The sequence below is a fragment of the Balaenoptera physalus genome (genome assembly GCF_965194825.1).
Source record: "Balaenoptera physalus genome assembly, chromosome: 13".
NCBI classification, from domain to species: Eukaryota; Metazoa; Chordata; class Mammalia; order Artiodactyla; family Balaenopteridae; genus Balaenoptera; species Balaenoptera physalus.
Window position 1 is genome coordinate 11,468,006 of NC_138892.1, and position 20,312 is coordinate 11,488,317.

The window sequence follows — 20,312 nt, forward strand, 5'->3', positions numbered from 1 at the left end:
CTTACTGAGATTTAGCAGGCTTTTCTAGAATAAATGCTTCTCCACTTGCTGTATGCCCTCAGAACAATTTCTAGAAACTTTCAATGGTTGGTTTTTAGTATTTTTCATCAGTTCAGTGTTTGTTTCACTGGGGAGGGGTGTCCACCAAGCTCCTCCTGCAGCCATTCTGGAGGTGATAGCTATTGCCATTTTAGCTGCTTAGGAGAGAAAAAGCTTATCCAGCTCACAGAGGAAGAGCCCGTGATTCTGCTTCCTCTTCCTCCCTAGTGGGGCCAGGGTCTTCTCTCCGCTCACCCCCAACTTACAATGGAGACCACCAACACCACGACCCAGGTCTCTGCCCCCTCTGCAGAGCAGCAGGAATAAGAGGGCAGAGGAAGCCCTCGACCCTGGTCATGCAGAGGGCTTGGTGTTGGACTGACCCAGAGGGTTCCCGGGGGAGTATGACTTCCGTGAGGCAGGCGGCCACTCCTGGGAAAGGGCGTAAAAGGGAGTGACCAGAAGGGACGCGAGTGTTGCTGGGTTTCTCCACACCTGGGCACAGGGCGAGGGAACGGGGCAGCTGGGTCAGCGGCCCAAAGCCAGGGCCCCCTTCCGTATATAAATGACCCCTCAGTGATGCTCATGAATGGGTATTTTCCTCCCTCTCCTCTCTTTCCTCAAAAGACACTGTCTTCCTCAGTCCAGCACTTTGAGATGAAATGGTTTATTTAATTCAGAGACCAAATGTAGAGATGGTACAAGCCAAGACCAGCGGGTCCATCTGATTCAGAACCAGGAATCTGTCCCGTGCTCCCAGCCTTTCTTGGTCCTAATCCTCTCCGAGGGCTCTTTGCTAGGTGTCCCCTCACTGCCCCAGGGATGCCGCTGGCTCAGGGGACCGTGTTGTAGACCTTGTAGTTGTCCTGCTGGGTGATATGCAGCTTCCAGGGGAAGAGGTGCTTCTGGGAGGGGAGACCTTGGGCCCACTTCACCATGAGCCTCACATCCTCGTCTGATAGCAGCCGAACCAGATCGCCCTCGGCATCCTGATAATTGAGGGCGATGTCCTCCCTCCGGAACTCCCTCCTGGGTGGGAGAGATCAGGGTTCAGGAAAGGTCCAGTGGCCTTAGGCCTAAGCGTGGGGGCAGGGAGAGGAGACAGAAGGAGTTTTAGGGCCAGGATCTAAAAAATCAGAAGAGGTCAGAGCTGGACACCAGCCCTATCATCCGAGTGGTCCAACCTCCTACTATACAGATGGGGAAACTGAGATCTCGAGGGGAGAATGGGACTTTCACAACAAATTAGTGGCACAGCTTGAAATGTCTTGTGCATAAATGTGCTGAAGACTTAAGAACTGTCATAGGGAAGAGGAGTGGGTTTTGCCGGGTGCAGAGTAGAGCAGAAAAAAGCCCCTGCGACAGCCCCTGTGTGTGGCTATGAACCTTTTAAGGATTGGAACCGTCTGACCTGGGGTGCAGGTAGATGGGCGAAAAGCCATCCAGTTTTCCATAGGTAATCTGATAAAATGGGTCAGAAGCCCTATCAGACTTGCAAACACCTTGATCTCCAAATCTCACGTCTAGAAAATCATCCTAAGGAAATAATCAGGCAAGTCACCAAATATGTGAATCCCAGCACTATTCACGGTAGTAAAAAAGTGGAAGATAACTTAAATGGCCAACAGAAGGGGATGGCTACGTTAGTTATAGTGCATCCACAGAATGACGCTGTGTAGCCAATTAAATAATATTTAAGGGGGAGTGGGGTGCAGGTGGGGTGTGCGCTGAAGACATCTGAATGCATATCAGATAATGAGAGGAGGAAAATATGAGGGGATTTCACCTCTTTATATTTTCTGGGATTTCTGACATTCTTTTAAAAAAAATAATGAATTGACATTGCTTTTACAGTCAGGAATATAACAATGTTATTTCCATTCTGTAAAATGACTGTTCATAACTCAACTGGATCTTGGGAGGTGGTGGTTCCCTGAGGGTGGAGGGTCCAAGTTCAAGGTTTTGAACCTAGAGAGACTTGAGCAAATCCAGGCCCACAAACTGTAAGCCCCTTTCTTTACCTCTCTGCAGCCCCCCACTCATCTCTAATGTGGACAGGCGATACCCACCCTTCAGGGCTGGGCTGTGGATAAAACAAGAAGGCGAAATAGATGCAAAACGCCCAGCCCCTGAATGCACTGTTTCCCCTTCTGTTCTCTCCTCCAGGGTGTCTGACGCCCCCAGTGCCTCCCACCCCAGCCCCTCACCTCATGAGCTCCAGCAAGTCCTTGAAGAGCGGAGTGCTCTTGAGGTCTTCCTCCACTGCAATGTCCCTAAGGGGACAAGGGGCAGGCGTGGGGAGGCAGCAGGCTGGAAGGGGGACAGAGGGATGAGGCTGGCCAGGTCACGGTGGACCTTGACATCCTGTGACAGACTTTTGGCTTATCTGGAGGGCGCTGGGAGCCCCTGCGGGCTTTTAAGTGTGTGTGTTTGGTGGGGGGACATGCGATCTGGTTTGGGTCTTAGAGCCCACAGTGTGATATGGAGGTGGGGGAGGGGGGAGGGGCAGGGAGGCTGGACAGGCCCCTCCCTCCCAGCAGGGCCACTAACTTGATGGTGCTGATGGTGTCCTCATAGTAGTAGCAGCGTAGCCAGTTGGTGGGGTCATCCTCCTCCGGGAAGTCCTTGAGGATCTTCACAAAGGATACCGGGAAGATGCCTGTGGTTCCCCGGACAGTGCCCTGCGAGGGGGGAGGGGGAGAAGGCACTGCCCTGTCCGGTACCAGCAGAGGCAGCGGGGCCATGCCCCGGGGACCCGCCCCTTTATAATGACAGGACAGGCGGACGAGCTCTGGGTCCCCTTAGGCAGAGGGAGGAGAAAAAGTGGGTAAGGTCACCAAGCTGTTCACCCCAAGGCATCCATTTTAGAACAAGTTAAGACCTGAATTTATCTGGAAAGCTGCTTTCACCTCATTCATTTATTCACTCAGTCATTCATTCAAAGGCTTCTTGAGTGCCAGCTACGGAACAGGCTCTGGGCACTCAGAAGAGATGAAAATCCCTGCCCTCCCTCCTGGAGCTTCCACTGTGATGGAGGGCGACAGACAATGCACAGGTAAACAGGTGAACCTCACGGGGACTCAGGTGGTGGTAGGTGTTCAGGAAGAAAACTGGGGGGGGTGGGGAGGAGGGAAGGGTGGGGCCCATTCACTCATTTGTCCACGGATTCCACCTGCTCTAGAACAGACAGCCAGAAATCTCCCTCCAGCCAGGCCTCTCTCCTAAACTCCATCCAAGACCCAGCCACTGCCTGTGCTTTGTCACCTGTTCTCTTAATCTTCGCAACACTATGAAAGACATATTGTTTCCGTCCCCTTTTACAGACATATAAACTGAGGCTGAAGTACTACCCTCGCTCTTCCCCTAACCCTCCCTTCCATCTGAGGCCAGAAGTCGGCCAGCATACTGACTCATAGAACTTTCTAGAAAACAAGAAGTCAACAAACATTTCCTGTTTCTGGAGAATGACCCAGCAATACTCCTCAGCTGTAACAGCTTGTAGACTGCCTGAGACAGAGCTCCGGGACTGGCGTAAAATCAAAACCGCCAAGTTGCGAGACCAACGGTTGGTCTACACTCCTCTCCAGCCCCTGGATGGCAGGGACCCTCCCCTTCCCGCAATGGTTCCAGGACCCCCGGGGGCTGGCCCTGCCTCCTGTGCCATGACCTCCTTCACACCCCACCCCCCAGGAGCCCCGAGAAAAGAGAGTCTTTCATAACTATAGGACTTAATCCAAAAGGCTGGCACCAGGCCAGGGCCTCCCACGCGGTGACCCCCACCCCCCATCTCCCATCGTGCTATGAACCCTTGTATAGATCACGCTTGCCGCGTGCAGGGACAAAGCATGGCCAAGATGCCACACACCCAGGCTCCCTATGGGCCGAGCCCTGAACAACTGCGCCTCCTTCAACCCTTCCCGGAAACCTGTGAAGAAACGGCCACTGTTAGTTATCTCCATTTATGGGAAAAGAAACCACAGGGTTGAGTAAGTTTCCCAAAGTTGCAAAGCTAGTTAAAAACAGAGCTAGGATGTCACGCCAGACTCTGGAGCTCAAGTCTCCCTCATCACCTTCACTCGCTCCCTGCGTGGTGAGTAACGTTACCCCAGATTACGGACAGTGCGTCTCAACTGGGCGTGATTCTGCCCCCCAGGGCCAGAGGTCTGGGGACACATTTGATTGTTGCAGCTGGAGGGGTGCGACTGGCATCTAGTGGATGGAGGCCAAGGACGCCGCTAGACACCCTGCAGTGCACAGGTCAGCCCCCCAACAGAGAACTGCCTGGCCCCAAATGCCAATAGTGAACAGGCTGAGATACCCTGTTATAGACCAAGAAATTCAACTCAGAAGGTTAACTGACTTGCTTAAAGAGACCGTTGGTTGGGGTCAGTACCAAAGGCAAGTGTAGGCTCAGAATCTGCTGCTGCAGCCACACACAACTGTATTTCCTCAGGCTTCCCCGATCCACCTGCCCAGATCTCCAGGACTATCTTTGGACAGCATCTCTTCCCTAGGGCCTTCGCAGATCCCTCCGTGTTCTCTGATCCCCTCACAGACTTGAAGTGACCTCACCTCCAACTTAACTTCCACCTCACCTCCAGCCTCACCTCCATCCTCACCTCCATCCTCACTTCCAATCTTACCTCCAGCCAGTCTTTATTGATCCGACTGAGAAGGAAGATCACATCTCCAACTTTGAAATTCAGCTCCAGTTTGCTGTTCCCAGTGAAGTCAAACAGGGCCTGGGGAGAAGGTGGAGTAAGGAGGGAGGGAGGAAACATTCACTGAGTTCCTACTAAAGTGCTTTACATACTTCAGTGTCCCATTTAACAGATGAGGAAACTGAGGCTCAGGGAGGATAAGTGACTTGTCTGAGGCCACTCTATTTGTTAGCGGAGGAGCCGGGTTTAGAACCCATGTCCTCCTGACTCCAGAATGGTGCTTCCTCCAGGTCTGCCAGGGTAAGCATGAGAGGGAAGGGGCCAAACTCCGTGGACTGGGCAACTCCCCATCCCCCAGGCCTCACTGGGGACTCCAGTGCCCCCGTAACCCCCAGGGCATTGACCACACTGGTTTTGAAATGCCCATTTCTAAGGGTGCGTCCCTGGGGAGCTGTGAGCCCCTTGAGGACAGGGCCTGGTCTGAGTCATCTCTGAAGCTTCAGTCCCCAAGGCAGGGCTGACCCAGAAGAGCTTGCTGAATGAATGATGGATGGATGGATTCCCCTTTGCCTCTGTGTGCTCCTCACATGCCCTCCCCTCAGCTGGCTGGGAGTCCTCAGGTGTCCAAGGCCCCGGCTGTGGGTCCTTCCACCCCCCCCAATACCCAGCCCCATCCTGGGCACACAGCGGGCGCCAGCAGGACGGACTCAGTGGCTGAAGGGTGGAGCGAGGTTGCTGCCCAGTGGTGAGGTACCTCTGCTCGTGGAGCTGCCATACGGTCAAAGCCGGCGCCTTGTGGGGAGGCGCTCTTTCTGCGGAGAGAGAAGAGGGGCTTGTCACCTCTCCTGCTTCTGTGCCCGGAGGAGACCCTCAGCAGAGGCAGGAAAGGTAGGGGAGGGAGAGGGTGTTAAAGATGCAGCTACAATTGCTCCTCTGGACCAGCACACTCCCCACAGCTTTCACCGCCCTGGAGGAGGGATTGCATCCCCCTCTGTGGACCAGGAGGCATAGGCTCAGATATACATTTGCTTAGTGCCATAGCTTGCCAACCCTTTCACATTACTCCCACACTCAACCCCTAATTTTCCAGCTGAGGAAATGGGCTTCAAGAAGTGCTGAGCTCCACTCCAGGACACAGGGCTGCTGTGGGGCACAGCTGGAATTCAGAGCACACCTGCCTGGGTGCACAGGGGAGATGGCCAGGCACCACACAGAGAGGACGCTCAGAGATACTGGCCAGAGGGAGGAGGGCGGAGATGTGTGGGAGGGCGGGGCTCAGGAGCCCTGTCCTGGAATTCTTAGCAGCAGCAGCCAAAGCAGCAGCAGCAGCCTCTTGTTTGGAAGTCCAGCCCTATTTCGGTGGCTTGGATTTTTGAAGACTTTTTCCAGCTTAGGAGGGGCTGGAGGGAGCTGCGGGCCCTTTGGAATAAGGGAGTGAGCAGCAGCGCCCCCTGGGGGCCAGTGTGATACACCAGGAGCCACAGCCGGCCCCATGGAACTAAAACTAACCAGGGACAAGGCATCCCAGGAGATCCTGGGAGGAGTGTTTGCAGACAGAACGATTCCTCCTCCTTTCCCCACTCCCTACTCTCCCCAGGCACCCAAAGCCCTCGGACCATCCCCAGTGGTTGCTGAGGCGCCAAGCTCTCCCCCATCAATGGCCCACCAGCCCCTGCCCTCCAGCCCTTACTGTCAAACACACTTTCTGTCCTCTAGGCACTACGCTTGATTTTCCAAGCTCACCTAACAAGCCAAACCATCCTGGAGTGCTTAGGTGTAGACCTGGTCTCTACTCCTTGTTTCTTTCAGGGAAAATAAGGGCCTTTGCAGCAGAGGCCTCTGGGACAGAGCGCCTGATTAGGAGCAAGCGGCCCAGGGCTCTAGCTGATGGGGGCGCAGGGACCGGTCACTTACACTTTCCGGGTGCGCGGGCGGAGCCGGCGGAGCGCCTGGGGCACCTGCTCCGCGTCATAGGACGACTGGTAGAAGAAGATCCGGACGTCCTCATCCATCAGCACCCAGATGGGCAGGCTGAGGAGGTGCTGCGTTTGGGGAGGGTGCAGGACAGGCGGGGTGGTCAGCAGAAAGCTCTCGACATCCCAGCCCAGCTGCCCCATCCCCGCCCCCCATGCTGCGCCCGCCTCTCCCCACTAATGCGTTCTCTGCCTGATAACAAGTAAGACATATTTTAAAATCTCAATAGGCTGAGGGTAACACGTCACAAGATTTGCCCCTGGGTTCAAGATCAGGAGGGGGCCAACTTGCTCGAGAACAGTTCATTTGGAAAAGACCCAAAGGCCTTCAGACACGACGGTAATGGTGACGACAGGTAACGTGATGTGGTGGTGACTGTCCTGGCACTGTACTGAGTGCCCCACGGCATGACCTCGCTCCACCTAACAGTAACCTGGGAGCGAGGGTCAGAAAGGTGAAGGGACCTGCCCAGGGCCACGCAGCCTAGCGAGTGACACCCAGAGCCATCTGCCACCAAGTCTCATCCCTTAGATCAAAACGAGACAACGGTGGGGGAAGTATTCCCCAGATAACCCAAATTAACAACAGTTAGTGGAATTACAGCCTAAAAAGATGCTTCCTGATACTTCATCTCTTATCACAGTTGGGGAAACTGAGGCTCAGAGTGAGAAAGTGCCCGGGCCGGTGGGCAGAGCTAGGAAGTGGTGGGGTCGGGACTCTCAATCAGATGCTGGTTACACCCACCACAATGCAACGACCCTCAGGCTGTGAGGATGCAGAGCGCCCAGGACCTGCCAGGGTCATCCCCCCAAGCTGCCCACTGCACGGGTACCCAGGAGCACTGTGATTGGTTTGGAGTGCTACAGCTCCAGAGGCACCCAGACCCCCTCAGAGAATTCCGTGGGGGCAGCGGTTTGGGGAGGGGCCGGGAACTCCACTCCAGAGGAACTGGGAACGCAGAGCCTGGAAAAGACACGGTTGTCCTATAGGGAGGGCAGAGGGCCAGCCCAGAGACGGGTTCAAGGGCACAGAGAGAGAGAGCCAGGCGATGCCCGGGATAGAATCCCGCTCATCTGGGTGACCTGGAGCAAGGGTGCCTCTGTATGTTCATTAATACAATGGAGGTGATATTATTTCCCCCGTGGAATTGTGTAAAGATTCAATAAGTGAATACGTGCAGAACACTTAGAACAGCATCGGGCATCTAGCAAGGGCCCTACCCAAGTCGGATATTATTATTGTTGCTGTTACTTTTATTACAATACAGCACAGTGGGTAAGAGCACAACACTGGAGTCACAGAGATGTGGGTTCAAATCCCATCCTACCTACCTAACTGCTCTGTGACACTGAGTGAGCGACTCTACCTCTCTGTGCCTCTACTTCCTCACTTTAAAATAGGGATAAGAGTATTGAACTCATAGGTTATTGAGGGAATTAAATAAGCCTATTTATTTATCCAGTAAATGTATATCAAGAGCCTCCTTGTTGCCAGTCAGAGCTCTCCACATAGTTCTAGGCAATTGTCATTACCACGTGAGCCCTATTCTTCATGAGGACAGAGGTGAGACCGGTGGGTAGAAGTCACAGGGAGTCGGGCTTTTCTAACAGCTGTCCAACAATGGAAGAGCAGCCTGGGTCAGGGGAGAGTGGTAGTGAGCTCCCCATCTCTGAATGTTTCAAGCCCAGGGTGAGGTTACCATAGCACTGACTGACCTCTGAGCTTTGAGGAACCCACTCAGACACAGACAGGCAGAGATGAGATCCTTCAGGCTGCTGGTTGCCAAGACCAGGTGTGGATGGAAGAGCTCCAGATCCACAGCCCCTCCTCCCTCCTTCCAGCCCCGCTGGAGTAGAGTGGAGCCGCCAGCTGCCCAGAAGGAGCAGCTGTCACAGCGCCCCCTGGAGGGGAGATGCCTCCAGTACTGGAGCCCAGGGCTTTCCCACCCTACCTCTCCTCTGCCCAGAGCCCAGGATTCCTGCAGCCACTGGGGAGGGCAGGCCGGCCACCTCCTCCCTCCCCCACCCCCTTTATACTCCTCCTGCCCCCTCATTCCACTAGGAGTCATGCTCTCTCACATTCTGGAAGCAGGTTCACAGTTTACAAAGCACCTTCCTGTCCTTTTCTCAATAGATCCCAACATCACTCCCCTCCTGTGAGACTGGAGAGCTGGGGGCACGGCTCCATTTCATAGGTGAGAAAACCAAGTCCTAGACAGAATGAGCAAATAGCCCTAAATCACCCACTCAGTGTCAGAGCAAAGACCAGAGCACTTAGCTCGGTGCTCTTTTCCCATAAGAGTAGAACAGGGAGGCCTCACTGTCTGTGAGGATGCCTCTGGGCTATGAAGAGGGCTTCTCTCCCCAGTTTCCTAAGGTTGCCATCAAGCCAAGGTTTGCATGCCTCTAGTGACAGGGTGCTCACTACCTCATGAGGAAAACTATCCCTCTCTTGCCCAGCTCTAATTGGTGGAAGGCCTTTCCTGACCAGCCTGGCTCTCTGCCTTTAAGATGTTCCTTCCTCTGTGCTCCCGTCTTCTAAGGAGGTAGACAGTTCACGGGTTGGGGAATACACAAGGGCATCCATCCAAGGCCCCTAGATGCAACTAAAATCCAGCCTGTGGCCTGTTCATACAAAGGTGCTACGTGAGAAAGCCGGGGCCTTGGTCCGCCGTGCCCTTGTTATACAGACCGTATCCCTTTATGGTTTCATGACCCACCTGTCTGTATTCCCCCTGGACAGCGGGGACCCTGGGGCAGGCACTGGATCCTATTCTCCTCTGTACCAGGACACCCGGCACAGCCATTAGATTTGTCAGTTCAAAGTGTGGCTCTCTGAACTTTCTCCATTGCTCCTGTCCCATCCCCCGGAACCCTGAGAACACATCCTGTTTCTCTCCCTAGGCTTGGCCTTTAAGGATTGAAGATGGGGACCATCGGAGCAGGAGAGCCAGCCCTAGTTCCCAAAGCCATGCCCAGGGATGGTACCTGGGCCCCGCCCAGTCCTCAGCATCCTGGGCCCTCCCAGGGGCCACCTGGCCTGGCCCCTCTGTTACCTTCATATAGGCGTTGAGGGCAGGTATCCGCATCTCGGCGATCTCCTGTTTCACACCCATGTAGACTTTGGCTGAGGAAACACAAAAAGCTGTCCTGGGAATCTGACCCAAGAGTGTGGTCTCTGGGCCCAGAGCTGCCCACCCGGGCCAGGAACCCTCCACACTGGCTCAGCACTTTTCCCCCTCCTCTTCCCACGGCGCTGCGGTGGCCACCATCCAACGTGCGTTCTCTGAGTTGTACTATCACCAGCTGATATTTTTCTTGTTTTAATTGTTTATGTATTGGCTGTTCCTACACACACACACACACACACACACACACACACACACACACACACACACAATTCTTCGCTCTGAGAGAACAGGATCTTTGCAACGCTCACAGCTGTATTCTCATCACCCTGCCTGCACGTTCGTGTCACCTGAGAAGCATTTAAAATCTCCTTGCATAGGACTCACTTCAGAACAATTAAATCAGAATCTCTGGGAGTGGGACTCGGGCATCAGGATTCTTTAAATCTCAAGGTACTTCCAATATGCCACCAAGGTTAAGAACCATGGTGCAGAATCATGGCCAAATCAATAAATATTTGCGCAGTGGATGGGGGAATCATGCCTCACAAGCAAGGCAGAGCGTTTGTGGGGAAAGGGAAAGCGACGACAGCTGACCAAAGACAAATGTCCTCTCCAGGAGCCTCAGGTGGGGGTCCTGGGAGAACTGCCCACCCAGAGAGCCCCCCAGAAAGCGAATGTGAGACGGGTCTGCTTCCTGCTGCCCACTGCCTGTGAGACACACTGGCTGGTGTCTGGCGGTGTAAGGAGGGTAGCGTCTGAGGTCTGGGGTAGAGAGAGACATTGGGGAATTAGTAGCAAGAAAAGGGCAGTTAAAATCACAGGCACGGGTCAGGTTGCCTAGGGGGGAGTGAGAAGACAAAACTGAGGATGACGGTACAGAGGATGCCCGCTTTCCAAGGAGCACCAGAGGAGGCAGATTCTCTACGGAGATGGAGGAGCAGCAATGAGGTAGGAAGGGAGTTGGGAGATGCTGGCAGCACAGGAGTGTGGAAAGAGCTTCCTGGAGAAAAAGAGGGACAGGGAAGATGAGGCCTGAGCTGTACCCACAGATCAGAGTTAATGGGTCACGGGCCACTGTCCCGAGGGGAATTCAGTGCAGCAGAAAGAGCTGAAACCAGGCTATTGGGTTGAGCGGAGGATGGAAGATGAGAAGGTGAGACAGCAAGTGAAGATTTATCACCAAAGGAAGGAGAGATCTTTGAGGGCCCTCGGGGCTCAAGGAGGCTTGTGGCCAGAATGCCCACTTAGGGCACGTGTTTGTTTAAAGATGGAAGAGAACCGAGCCCTCCCATGGTGAAGCTTGGCAGAGAATCAGAAGATAAAGGAGAAGGTGAGTCTACAGGGAACGCATGGGACAAGGTGTCAGGGAGGAGAGGTCAGCCGAGAGCAAAAGGGACCCCTCCTCCCTGCTGCTCAGAGATGGGGAGGGGGCGGGGCGGGGCCAGGGAGTGGGCGAACCCCTGGGAGACAGTTTCCTCCCTGGGGCTGGATGCTGGACACTGGATGCAGGGAACCTCGGGCCCTGGCTGAGGCAGAGAGGAAAGCAAGCTGGAGGCAGGGTTTGGAGCTTGAGGAAGGGAAGGTCAGGAAGTAGTATCTTTGCTGTTTAGGGGAACGGTGCTTGGATGCAGCCTGCAGGGTGTGCAGGGCACAGCCAAGACCACTCCGTGTACCCGAAACCCCACTCTGATGGGGTTTTCTCCTGCTGGGCTCATGCAGGCTGGCCTTGAGAAGCCAGAGGTTTGGGCCTGTCCAAGGTGAGGACCGAGCAGGGGAGGAAGGTCAGGAGACAAGGGGTGAGGGGACTGTCCGAAAGCAGAGGTGCACACCCACAGCGTCCCAGCAGAGCAGGGAAGGAGGGGGAGCCACGGGGAACTGGGGAGTTAGCGGGCAGTTCCCCCACAGGGGACAGAGGGAGGGCTGGAAGATGAGCCTCTGTTTCACGTGGGAGACACGGGGATTCCTCTCTCGCAGAGGAGAGGCCCCGGGCTGATGCGCTCCGAAGCTGGTGGTGGATAGCTGAAGCAGGGCGGCCGTAAGGGTCATCGGAGAGCCGGAGGTCAAGGGCTATGAGCCCGGAGAGCTACAGGTGGCAGCCCGTGGCTGGCAGGAGGGGGGCCGTGGACTAAGTGAACGGTTTTCACTAAAATAGAACGGTTTGTGCTAAAATAGAAGCACCGAACAGCGCCCACAGAGCGGGGAGGAGAGGCTGGCGGGCGCCGCTCCATCCTGGGGCAGCCCGTTGGTGGCCTACCTGGGAGCGTGGGGAGGACGCAGGTGTAGGGGCTGGCCTTGCTCTCCGGCCCGAAGCGCTCCTCCAGCTTGCTCTGCAAGGCGTAGAACTGGCGGTAGCGGCGGTAGATGAGGTACTTAGACCCCCCTTTCGTCTTCACCTCGATGACAAAAACCTAAGGAAGAAAGAGGCCAGGGAGTGGGGACTCGCAGGCCAGGGGGTGGGGCCTCGCAGGCCAGGGGGTGGGGCCTCGCAGGCCAGGGGGTGGGCCTTTGCAGCCCAGGGGGTGGGGCTTCGAAGACCAGGGGGTGGGGCATCGCAGGCCAGGGCCAGAGCCGGGGAGAGGTCCACAGGTCCTAGGGTTAGAGCAGAATTTCTCGACTTGGTATCACATGTGAGGCCAGGTAATTCTCTGTCGTGGCGACTGGCCGGTGCACCGCACTGCGTGAAGCAGCATCCCCGGACTCCAGGCAGTAGACGCTCTGCCCCAGGCTGTGATAATCAAACCTGTCTCAAGATATTTACTGCCAAGCGTCCCTTGGAGGGCAGAATCGCCCTGTTGAGAAGCCCTGGGATAGAGGTGAAGAGAGGAGAGCGCTGGAGGCTCAGAGGTCAGGGGGTGAAGGTCCAGGGGTCTCTCTTACAAAGTGGCTGGTGAAGCCTTTCTTCTCCTCGATGTCGGCGATGTTGGCTGAGGTGGCAATGTCGTCAGGAAGCTGGTCGAAGTCGCTGAGGGAGGCGGGAGGAGGAGAAATCCTGGTTATCACCCTGCTGTGTTGGGTGGCCCCTGGGGGTGAGGCCCTGTGCAAAGTGAACCCGTGTACCCGCATTCCCCCGTTCAACACCCCTCCTGTGCCAGGCAGCGACACAGACCAGACCTTGACAGTGAAGGCATTTGGAATCGGAGCCATATATCAGCAGCCATAGTAGAGTCTAGCAAATCGCTTTGGGGCTGCGTTATCCATCCGGGAACAGGGAATCAAGCACCCCTGCCTATCAGACCCTGTTCTAGGCCCTGGATCACAGGGGTAAACAAAGTCAACACACACCTCCCAGAGAGAATGGCTCATTATACCCAGGTTGGGAAAATCCTCACAGAGGAGGTGACATTGGAGCCAGGTCTAGAAGGCTGAATAAGAGTCCACCAGGTAGGACCGGGGAGGGGGAAGGGCCTTCCAGGCAGAAGGAACAGCACATGCTAAGGGTCTGAGGCCCGAGGAGTGGTTCCAGGTCTAGTGTGGCTGGAGTCTGGTGTGATCAGAGACTGAATAGGCGGATGAGGCCAGGTTGAGGAGGGTCTCCAGTGCTGAGCTAAGGAGTTTTATAGGCAACAGGGAGCCATGTAAAGCTTCAGAAGAGAGTGAAAACACAATAGGACCCTGGCTTTAGGAGAGCAACTGGGGTAGCTGCATGGAGAGGAAAAGGAGGGCCGAGACTGAAGGGACAGAGCACCACTGGGACGCCCTGAAGTGGTCTAGCTGAGAGATAATGTGGCCCTGAGCCAGACAGTGGGGACAGGAGGAGAGGACAGACACAAGGGACACCACCCTTGGCAGACACTGTTCCCTTTTTGTGTCCCCTGCTTCTTCCTGCTAATCGAGCTCCAATTTTTTTCAGGGTGGCAATGCCTAGCCCCAAGGTGATAGATCACTACCGGTCTGAGCCAAGCATGCTAATCCCGTTGCTGTTTCCCAGACCCCCTTGCAGCTAGGAGCAGCCATATGAGCAGTTCTGGCCAATGAAACCTAAGAGGAAACCTAGAGACTGTAGGAGCCTCTAGGAGGGTGTTTGCTTCAAGATCCAGAGGATTGGACAAGGCTAACATGGTCTCCTCCCCTTTCCCCCTCTGCCTGCCTGGAAAGCAGGTGAGACATCTGGACCTGCAGCAGCTACATTGCATCCCTGAGGCAAAAACATGAGACTGATCACAGGAATCTCTGGAACGCTGGTACTGAAGTCACTGAGCTGCAGAACCAGCTGTGGCCCTCGTCTGGACTTCTCATTATGTGAAAACATAAACCCCTGTTTGTTTCAGCCACTATCAGTTCCTCTGTTCTCTGCAGCCTTTTGCATATCCGACAGACACACTACTACTTTGTGAGTCATTCCAGAGTTACGACCAGCAGGTTTTGGAGACCGTTTGGATGCGGAGGTGAAAGAAAAGGCAGTGTCAGGATTGACACCCACATGTCACCCATATTCTGACCAGGATGGGTGGGACGGGGGGAGCCTGGTTGATGGGCTCAGTTTGGGGCATGCTAATCTGAGAGGTCCCTTGGGCACACAGGTCAAGGTCTGGCAAAAGGTGGTGTGTGGCTCTGGAGTTCAGCGGGGGGTGGGGCTGGGGGCTTCTCCACTGGAGCGGGAGTGGTAAAAACCATCTGCCCTGTGACTGGTGGTTAAGACCCCCAGGGAAGAGCAATCACTGAGCAGAGGAGGGGGCTGAGAGGGACAGATGGAGGAAGAGAAAAGGGACCGCCAAGGAGATGGAGAAGGAACAGCTAGGTGTCGCTGAGTCCAGCCGCTTGTGGACAGATGAGGAAATAAGAAGTAATCAGCAATCCTGTTCCTGTTGCGGCGATTGGGAAACAGAATGGGAGTTGGGGGCAGGGCTGCCCTGTCCGAGCCTCAGAGCTGGCTGGGACCTCAGTCGATATTGGTTTCAAAGTCTACACACCCAGTCCCGGCCCTTGCTGGTCCCCACGTGACCTGGGCTGCTTGGGATCTCAGGCTACCTCAGGACTCTGGAGGCTGGCGGGGAGGTGACTCAGGGTGGCAGAGGGCGGGAAGAGGAAATCCCCAGCACTCCCAGAGCAATTTGGTGGCGGCTGGCAACCTCCCCACTCACTTTCCACACACGGTCCTGTGGTAACACCCATGGGAGAAGCTTCCTCCTCCACTTTCTCCCCTGAGACTGTGCACTTCCTGGGTATTTCACCTGCAATAGGATGGGAGTGGGGCAGGAAGAAACCCGAGAGGTAGAAATGGCCCTTTGCGGGGAATCAGGAGGGTTGGGTAATAGTAACTACAGCTAACGATTTCCTGAGCACACCGACCACCAGGTGCCCTTCTAAGCCAGCGTCACCTTTTTCCAGACAAGGAAACTGGGGCACAGAGAGGTTAACGAACTTGCCCAAGTAAGTAAAGAAGCTGGGATTTGGCTCCAGAATTTTGGTCCCAAACACTGCTGCACTGGCCCTGGTCTGAAAGCTCCCAGCAGCTTGTTGTGTGAACTCAGATAAACCCCAGCCCCTCCCAGCCTCAGTCACCCCATCCAAAATAATAATAATAACACTGTTAGAACCTACTGTAGCTCAGACCCTGTTCTAAGAACATTAGGACATGGCCTTTGCCTTCCTGGGTCTCATAGTTGAGTGGAGGAGCTGGACAAATAATTACATAATTTCAGTGGTCCTAGAAGCTGTGAAGGAAAAGCCCATGATGTTTCGAGCTGCAGCAGGGGCCTGGCCATTATTATATTCCCTCAACGAATTGGTAGTAGTGGGCAAAAAAGCTTGGCAAGCAGACAATTCTAAGATGAGGGTGACGTTTATCAGAGAGAGAGAAGCAGGGGTCCTGTGTATGTAGGAGGGCAAGGTGTGCTCAGATCGAGGATGGTCAGGGAGGGCTTCCCAGAAGAAGTGGCACCAGGTCAGGGGGAGAAGTAAAGAGGACCTGGCCCCAGGATGACAGGCAAGGGAAAGAGCGAGTGCAAAGACCCCAGCCATGCAAGAGGAGGCAAGTTATGAGGGACGAAGCCAGCGAGACAGGCAGGGCCTGCTCATGAAGGGCCCTTGAGCCTCACCCTTTGGTGGTGGGGCAAGGAAGGGGTTACATCGGGAGACCTGTGTGTCATGGGGTGAGAGAGCACAGGTGAAAGATGAAGACCTGAATTCCCGCTCTGCTGTCACCAAGGTCAGCAGGCTTGGGGAGACTCCTCTCCGCACTCTGGCCTCTCCCCGACTCCAAAATGCGGACCACGGAAGTATTTACATCCCTGGAGGGTTCAGAGGTCACATCTGTAACAAGCACAGCTGGAGAATCCCCATGACAGCAGGGACCCTGCTCACTGCTGCATCCCCAGGGCCCAGAACAGCCCCGGCACATAGTAGGTGCTCAGGGAGACGCAAGGCCACTCCCTGTGTCTGTCTTTCAGCAAGTCCGCTTTGGGCCACATGGAAATAGCCTGGCTGCCAGGGGGTTCGGTGCGGGGAGCTGAGCCTGGAAGTTGCTGCATCAGGGCGACACCAGGGGTGCAACAAACCCGGCTGCAAGTCCCACTAGAATAGCTGCCCCCTAGACACCTCAGCCAGGACCCCTCTGAGCTGAAGTCAACTCAGGGCCCCTAGATTCATATCGTTCATGAGAAGTCCATTTTGGGGGCCTGCACGGGGAGGGCTGAGTAAGGGGTGGAAAGACCTGAGGCGGCAACTAGTTCAGGTTTTGTGCTGCCTGCACACAGCAGGTGCTCAAAACATGTCTGTGGGAAGCAAACTCCCTCCCCCCATGGCAGTCCTTTCCATCTTTAGACGTCTTGGGTCTTAGAAAGTCCTGCTGCCAGAAATCTACTGGCCTCCCATCACATCCTCCGCTTCGGCCTCAAGCATCAGGGACTCACTTTCAAACAGGCATCCAGGTGCAGGGAGGCTGAGAGACCCCGGGGCCTGGCTCTACAGCCCCATGAAGGAGGGGAGCAGGGAGCTTTTCCTCCATGGAGGGCCAAGGACATCTGCAAAGGGACGGGGAGTGGGAGGGGGGGGACACACTGTCCGGCTGGCCAGCTCTGGGCATCCTCTCTCTGACCCACATGCTCCGAGAAATAGGAAGTGCCACCAGCCTCAAACAGCAGCTGTTTTCCGAAGGTTTGGGTTTGCGTGCCAGGCCCAGTCTCCAGTGAGGACTCGTGGGCTGGAAGGGCTGGGATCTGGCGGGAGAACCTCACCCCAGCCCCGAGCACCAACCTCTGTGGCTCTCAAAGGCCATTCTTGAACCACCCTCCAAGCATTTGCTTCTGCTGCCCCTCCCGCCATACACACAAGCCTTCCTTCTGACATTCTCAACCTTTGGGAATTCCATCCTGGGTTCCACTTCTAGCCACAGACACCACCACAGGCCCTCTGCTGCCCACTTCTGCTGCCCAGACCAGCCTGACCCATCTCCAGTGACCCTTGGAGCCACCTCTACACTGTTACCACACTCTTTTTCTGATGTCACCTGCTGTTCCAATCCAGGAGGGCAGGAGCCAAGCCCTGTGTCCTGAGGTCCCCCCAGAGCTTGGAGCACAGGCCTGGCTACTGAGGAAACATTCAGAAAGTGCCTCCTGAGAAACGAGGCGAGGCCCTGACAAGGCTGTGCTCTGAGCCCCAGCCTTGCCATTCATTCCATGTGACCCCGAGTAAGTACTTTATTCTCCTTGGGGCTCAGTTTTCTCACCCATACAGTGACAGGATTGGACCAGAAGGCTCTAAGAACATTTTCCAGCTCAGTGGTCCATTCATCCCTTTATTCCTTCATTCATTCACTCACCAGCATTTACTGAGCACTTAGTCTGTGCTGGCATTGTTCAAATCCTGGGGATATAGCAGTGATCAAAAGAGATAAATACCCTATGGAACTTGCTTCTAATTGGGGAGCCAGTGATAAAGAAAACCAACGAGTGAGTATAGACTATTATGCCTGTAATGTAAGGACTACACAGGAAAAGGAAACAGGGCAAGTGTTCAGAGGGGGCTATCAAGGAAAGCTTCTCGGAGGAGGTGATATTTGAGATAAGCCCTGGAAAAGAGCCAGATTCTATGCCTCTGTCTGAACAGAAAATGAAAAGCCATTACTGAACAGTGTGGAGCAGCAAGGCCCAGCCTGGGCCCCAGGACACCTGAGTTCCCGTCCAGACCACCCACTCCTGCGTGACCCTGGGAAAGTCACTCCCCCTCTCTGAGCCTCAGTGTCTTCATCCGTGCCTGAGGGAGGTGAGCCATGACTTGGAGTTTCCTTAAAACAATTCTCAGAGTCTGCATTTCTGAGTATTTGGGTTCTGACTCAACTCCAGCCTCTCAACTTTCGACGTTGATAAGGGGCTGCAGGAGGGCAGGCCTCCATCCCCCAAAGCCTGCCAGGAAGAGTGAGGAGCCCCCGGGAGGGCAGCGCCCCTGCACTCACCTCTCAGCCCGCAGCTGCTGGGCCACAGCCATGGCTGTCAGTGGTCCAGGGGCGGGGGTGGCGGAGGTTCTCTCCCAGCCAGGCCCAGGCTGAGTTTGCCCCTCACTTCCCTCCAGCCACCTTGCGTCTCGGCTGTGGTCCCAGGAGTCCTCAGGAGCCGCCTTTAGGGAGGCCCCAGCCTGGCTTCTCTCAACTCTAGAAGAGGCTCCTCCCCCAGGCCCTCTGGGGCTGGCCCGTGGCCCACACTTCCTCTTCCCCACCTCCCAGCTGTACCACAAGTGGGGAAGTGCGCACACGCTGATGCTGGGTATGCAGGAGTGCACTGATATGGAGGGTGTCGGGGACTTCCTCGATGTCAGTTCTTGGGGCCAGGCCTCAGTTGGGCATCAGAGACCCCCTCTCCATCAGAGATCGAGTCCCAGTGCTGGCTCAGCCACCATGGGGACTTATAACCTTGGGGAGTCACTTCACATCCACTGACTCATCAAATCCAACCTGCACCCCTTCACTGTTGAGACTTTACCCAACCTATTCCCTAGGCCTGGAGTGCTGACCTCCACCTTGCCTGCCTTCCCAAAGGCCCAGCTCAGAAGCCACCTCCTCCAGGAAGCCTCCCTGGTTCCCCCAACGAAGTTAGTGCTCACAGGTGCTTGTGTCATATTAGAGTGTGAAGGTTGGTTTATGCTTCCGTCTTCCCCTTTTCCTGGAGCTCTGGGCTGTACTTTCCTCATCCCTAGCTCCAAAGGCCTACATGGGCCTGCCATAGCCAGTCCTCCCTACAGGGCTGCCATCCAGAGTGAGCTTCACAGTACAAACCTGATCACACCATTCCCTGCTTAAACTTTAACTGCTTCACCCTGCACTTAGGAGAAAGTCCAAACTTCTAGTCCTGTCTGCCTCCAAAGTTCTGAACACCCTACTGGCTTCCCCAGCCCCCTCTCCCGGGCTGTTTCCTTCCCACACTGGCCTCTAGTCCATTTCTAGAATGTTCCAAGATGTCTTCTCCTCTGGGCCTTTGTGCATGCTGTTCCCCTGCTAGAATGCTCTTCCCTGTCTCATTTAGGGCTCGACTTGGAAGTCACCTCTTTAGGGAGACCTTTCCTGAACCCTCACCCTAAATATGCAACACTCTCTGATGTATTCTCTCCCAGATCCCTGTACTTTCGCTTTAGAGCATTTGGAACTATTGTAACTTCATATTTGTTTGTGTATTTATATGTTTGACCACTGTCTTCCCAGCTAACGCAGTGCCTAGCACATTGCAAGTGCTTACCCAATATTCAGGAAATGAACACAATGCTTCTAGTTGGTGATTCTGTGGCCCCTCTAACATGTCTGGCTATTGGATTCCAAGGGAGCTCACCCTAGAAGTTCACAGCCACACCCAGGAACCCCCAACTGGTCACACACACACACACACACACACACACACACACACACAATCATATTTACATTCATATAAACTCATGCATCACAGATGCAAAGTAGAAAGGCAGCAGGAAGAGGATATAGATGATGGGGAAACCGTGCCTTGTGCAATCACAGAATGGGCCCTTCTGACTCCCTCTGCCCCAAACCCATGCTGAATTAAGACCCCCCAGGACTGGGACAGGGTTCTGCGGGTTCAAAGCCGGCTGGGTGGAGCCTGGAACCAGGATTTCCCACTGCAGTTCCTTTGTTATTTCCCAGACACAGGGACTGGTAATACGAGCCATTCTCAGGATCCCAAGGGCTGGCTGGCTCCAAGAATGCAGGGCAGCTGGGAGTCTCAAACCCTTCCTCTGAACCTCATCCCGCTCTACCTAGCCGCCCCAAGGGAACTTCTGCCCCAAATAGAGTTCAGGGTGGAGGCAGAGTCCCCAGGAGGAAATATGCTCTGGGCCCAGTACTACAGTCCTGACCCAGTGAGGATCTCCCTCCCTCTCTTCAGGGCCAAGGGCTCTTCTGAAACCAAGATCCTTTATGGACTCCTTGGGAGGCAGGGACTGCTTTGGAGAAGGACAGAAGAGAAGACAAGAAAGGAGAAAAATGGAGAGAGATACCCAATCAACAACTATTTACCAAGAAAGGCATTTAGAATATAGATATAAACTAACATCGCAGGGTGAACACAAGT

General features: G+C 54.9%; 1 protein-coding gene across 2 annotated transcripts; it reads right to left on the reverse strand.

The window, feature by feature from the left end:
* Nucleotides 1-207: 207 nt before the first annotated feature.
* NCF4 (neutrophil cytosolic factor 4) lies at nucleotides 208-19,617 on the reverse strand. 2 transcript variants are annotated; one of them, XM_082419185.1, is made up of 10 exons: nucleotides 18,197-19,617; nucleotides 12,682-12,766; nucleotides 12,059-12,212; nucleotides 9,730-9,800; nucleotides 6,615-6,742; nucleotides 5,455-5,512; nucleotides 4,683-4,781; nucleotides 2,590-2,720; nucleotides 2,247-2,312; nucleotides 208-1,068 (listed from the first exon to the last, which is right to left on the reverse strand). In XM_082419185.1, exons 1-10 carry the CDS (start codon nucleotides 18,226-18,228, stop codon nucleotides 873-875), a joined length of 1,020 nt encoding a protein of 339 aa, XP_082275311.1. In that variant the 5' UTR covers nucleotides 18,229-19,617; the 3' UTR covers nucleotides 208-872. The 2 variants fall into 2 exon arrangements, with proteins under 2 accessions (XP_082275311.1, XP_082275312.1); XM_082419186.1 differs by lacking the exon at nucleotides 2,247-2,312.
* Nucleotides 19,618-20,312: the final 695 nt, after the last annotated feature.

What these genes read in the sequence shown, in the direction of transcription:
- NCF4 (XM_082419185.1), bottom strand. Translation starts at nt 18,228, where the DNA reads ATGGCTGTGGCCCAGCAGCTGCGGGCTGAGAG. An exon ending in CAGCAGCTGCGGGCTGAGAG is followed by an intron (nt 12,767 to 18,196) that starts GTGAGTGCAGGG and finishes CGCCTCCCTCAG; the next exon opens with CGACTTCGACCAGCTTCCTG. An exon ending in TGGCAGCTCCACGAGCAGAG is followed by an intron (nt 4,782 to 5,454) that starts GTACCTCACCAC and finishes CCTTCTCCCCAG; the next exon opens with GCCCTGTTTGACTTCACTGG.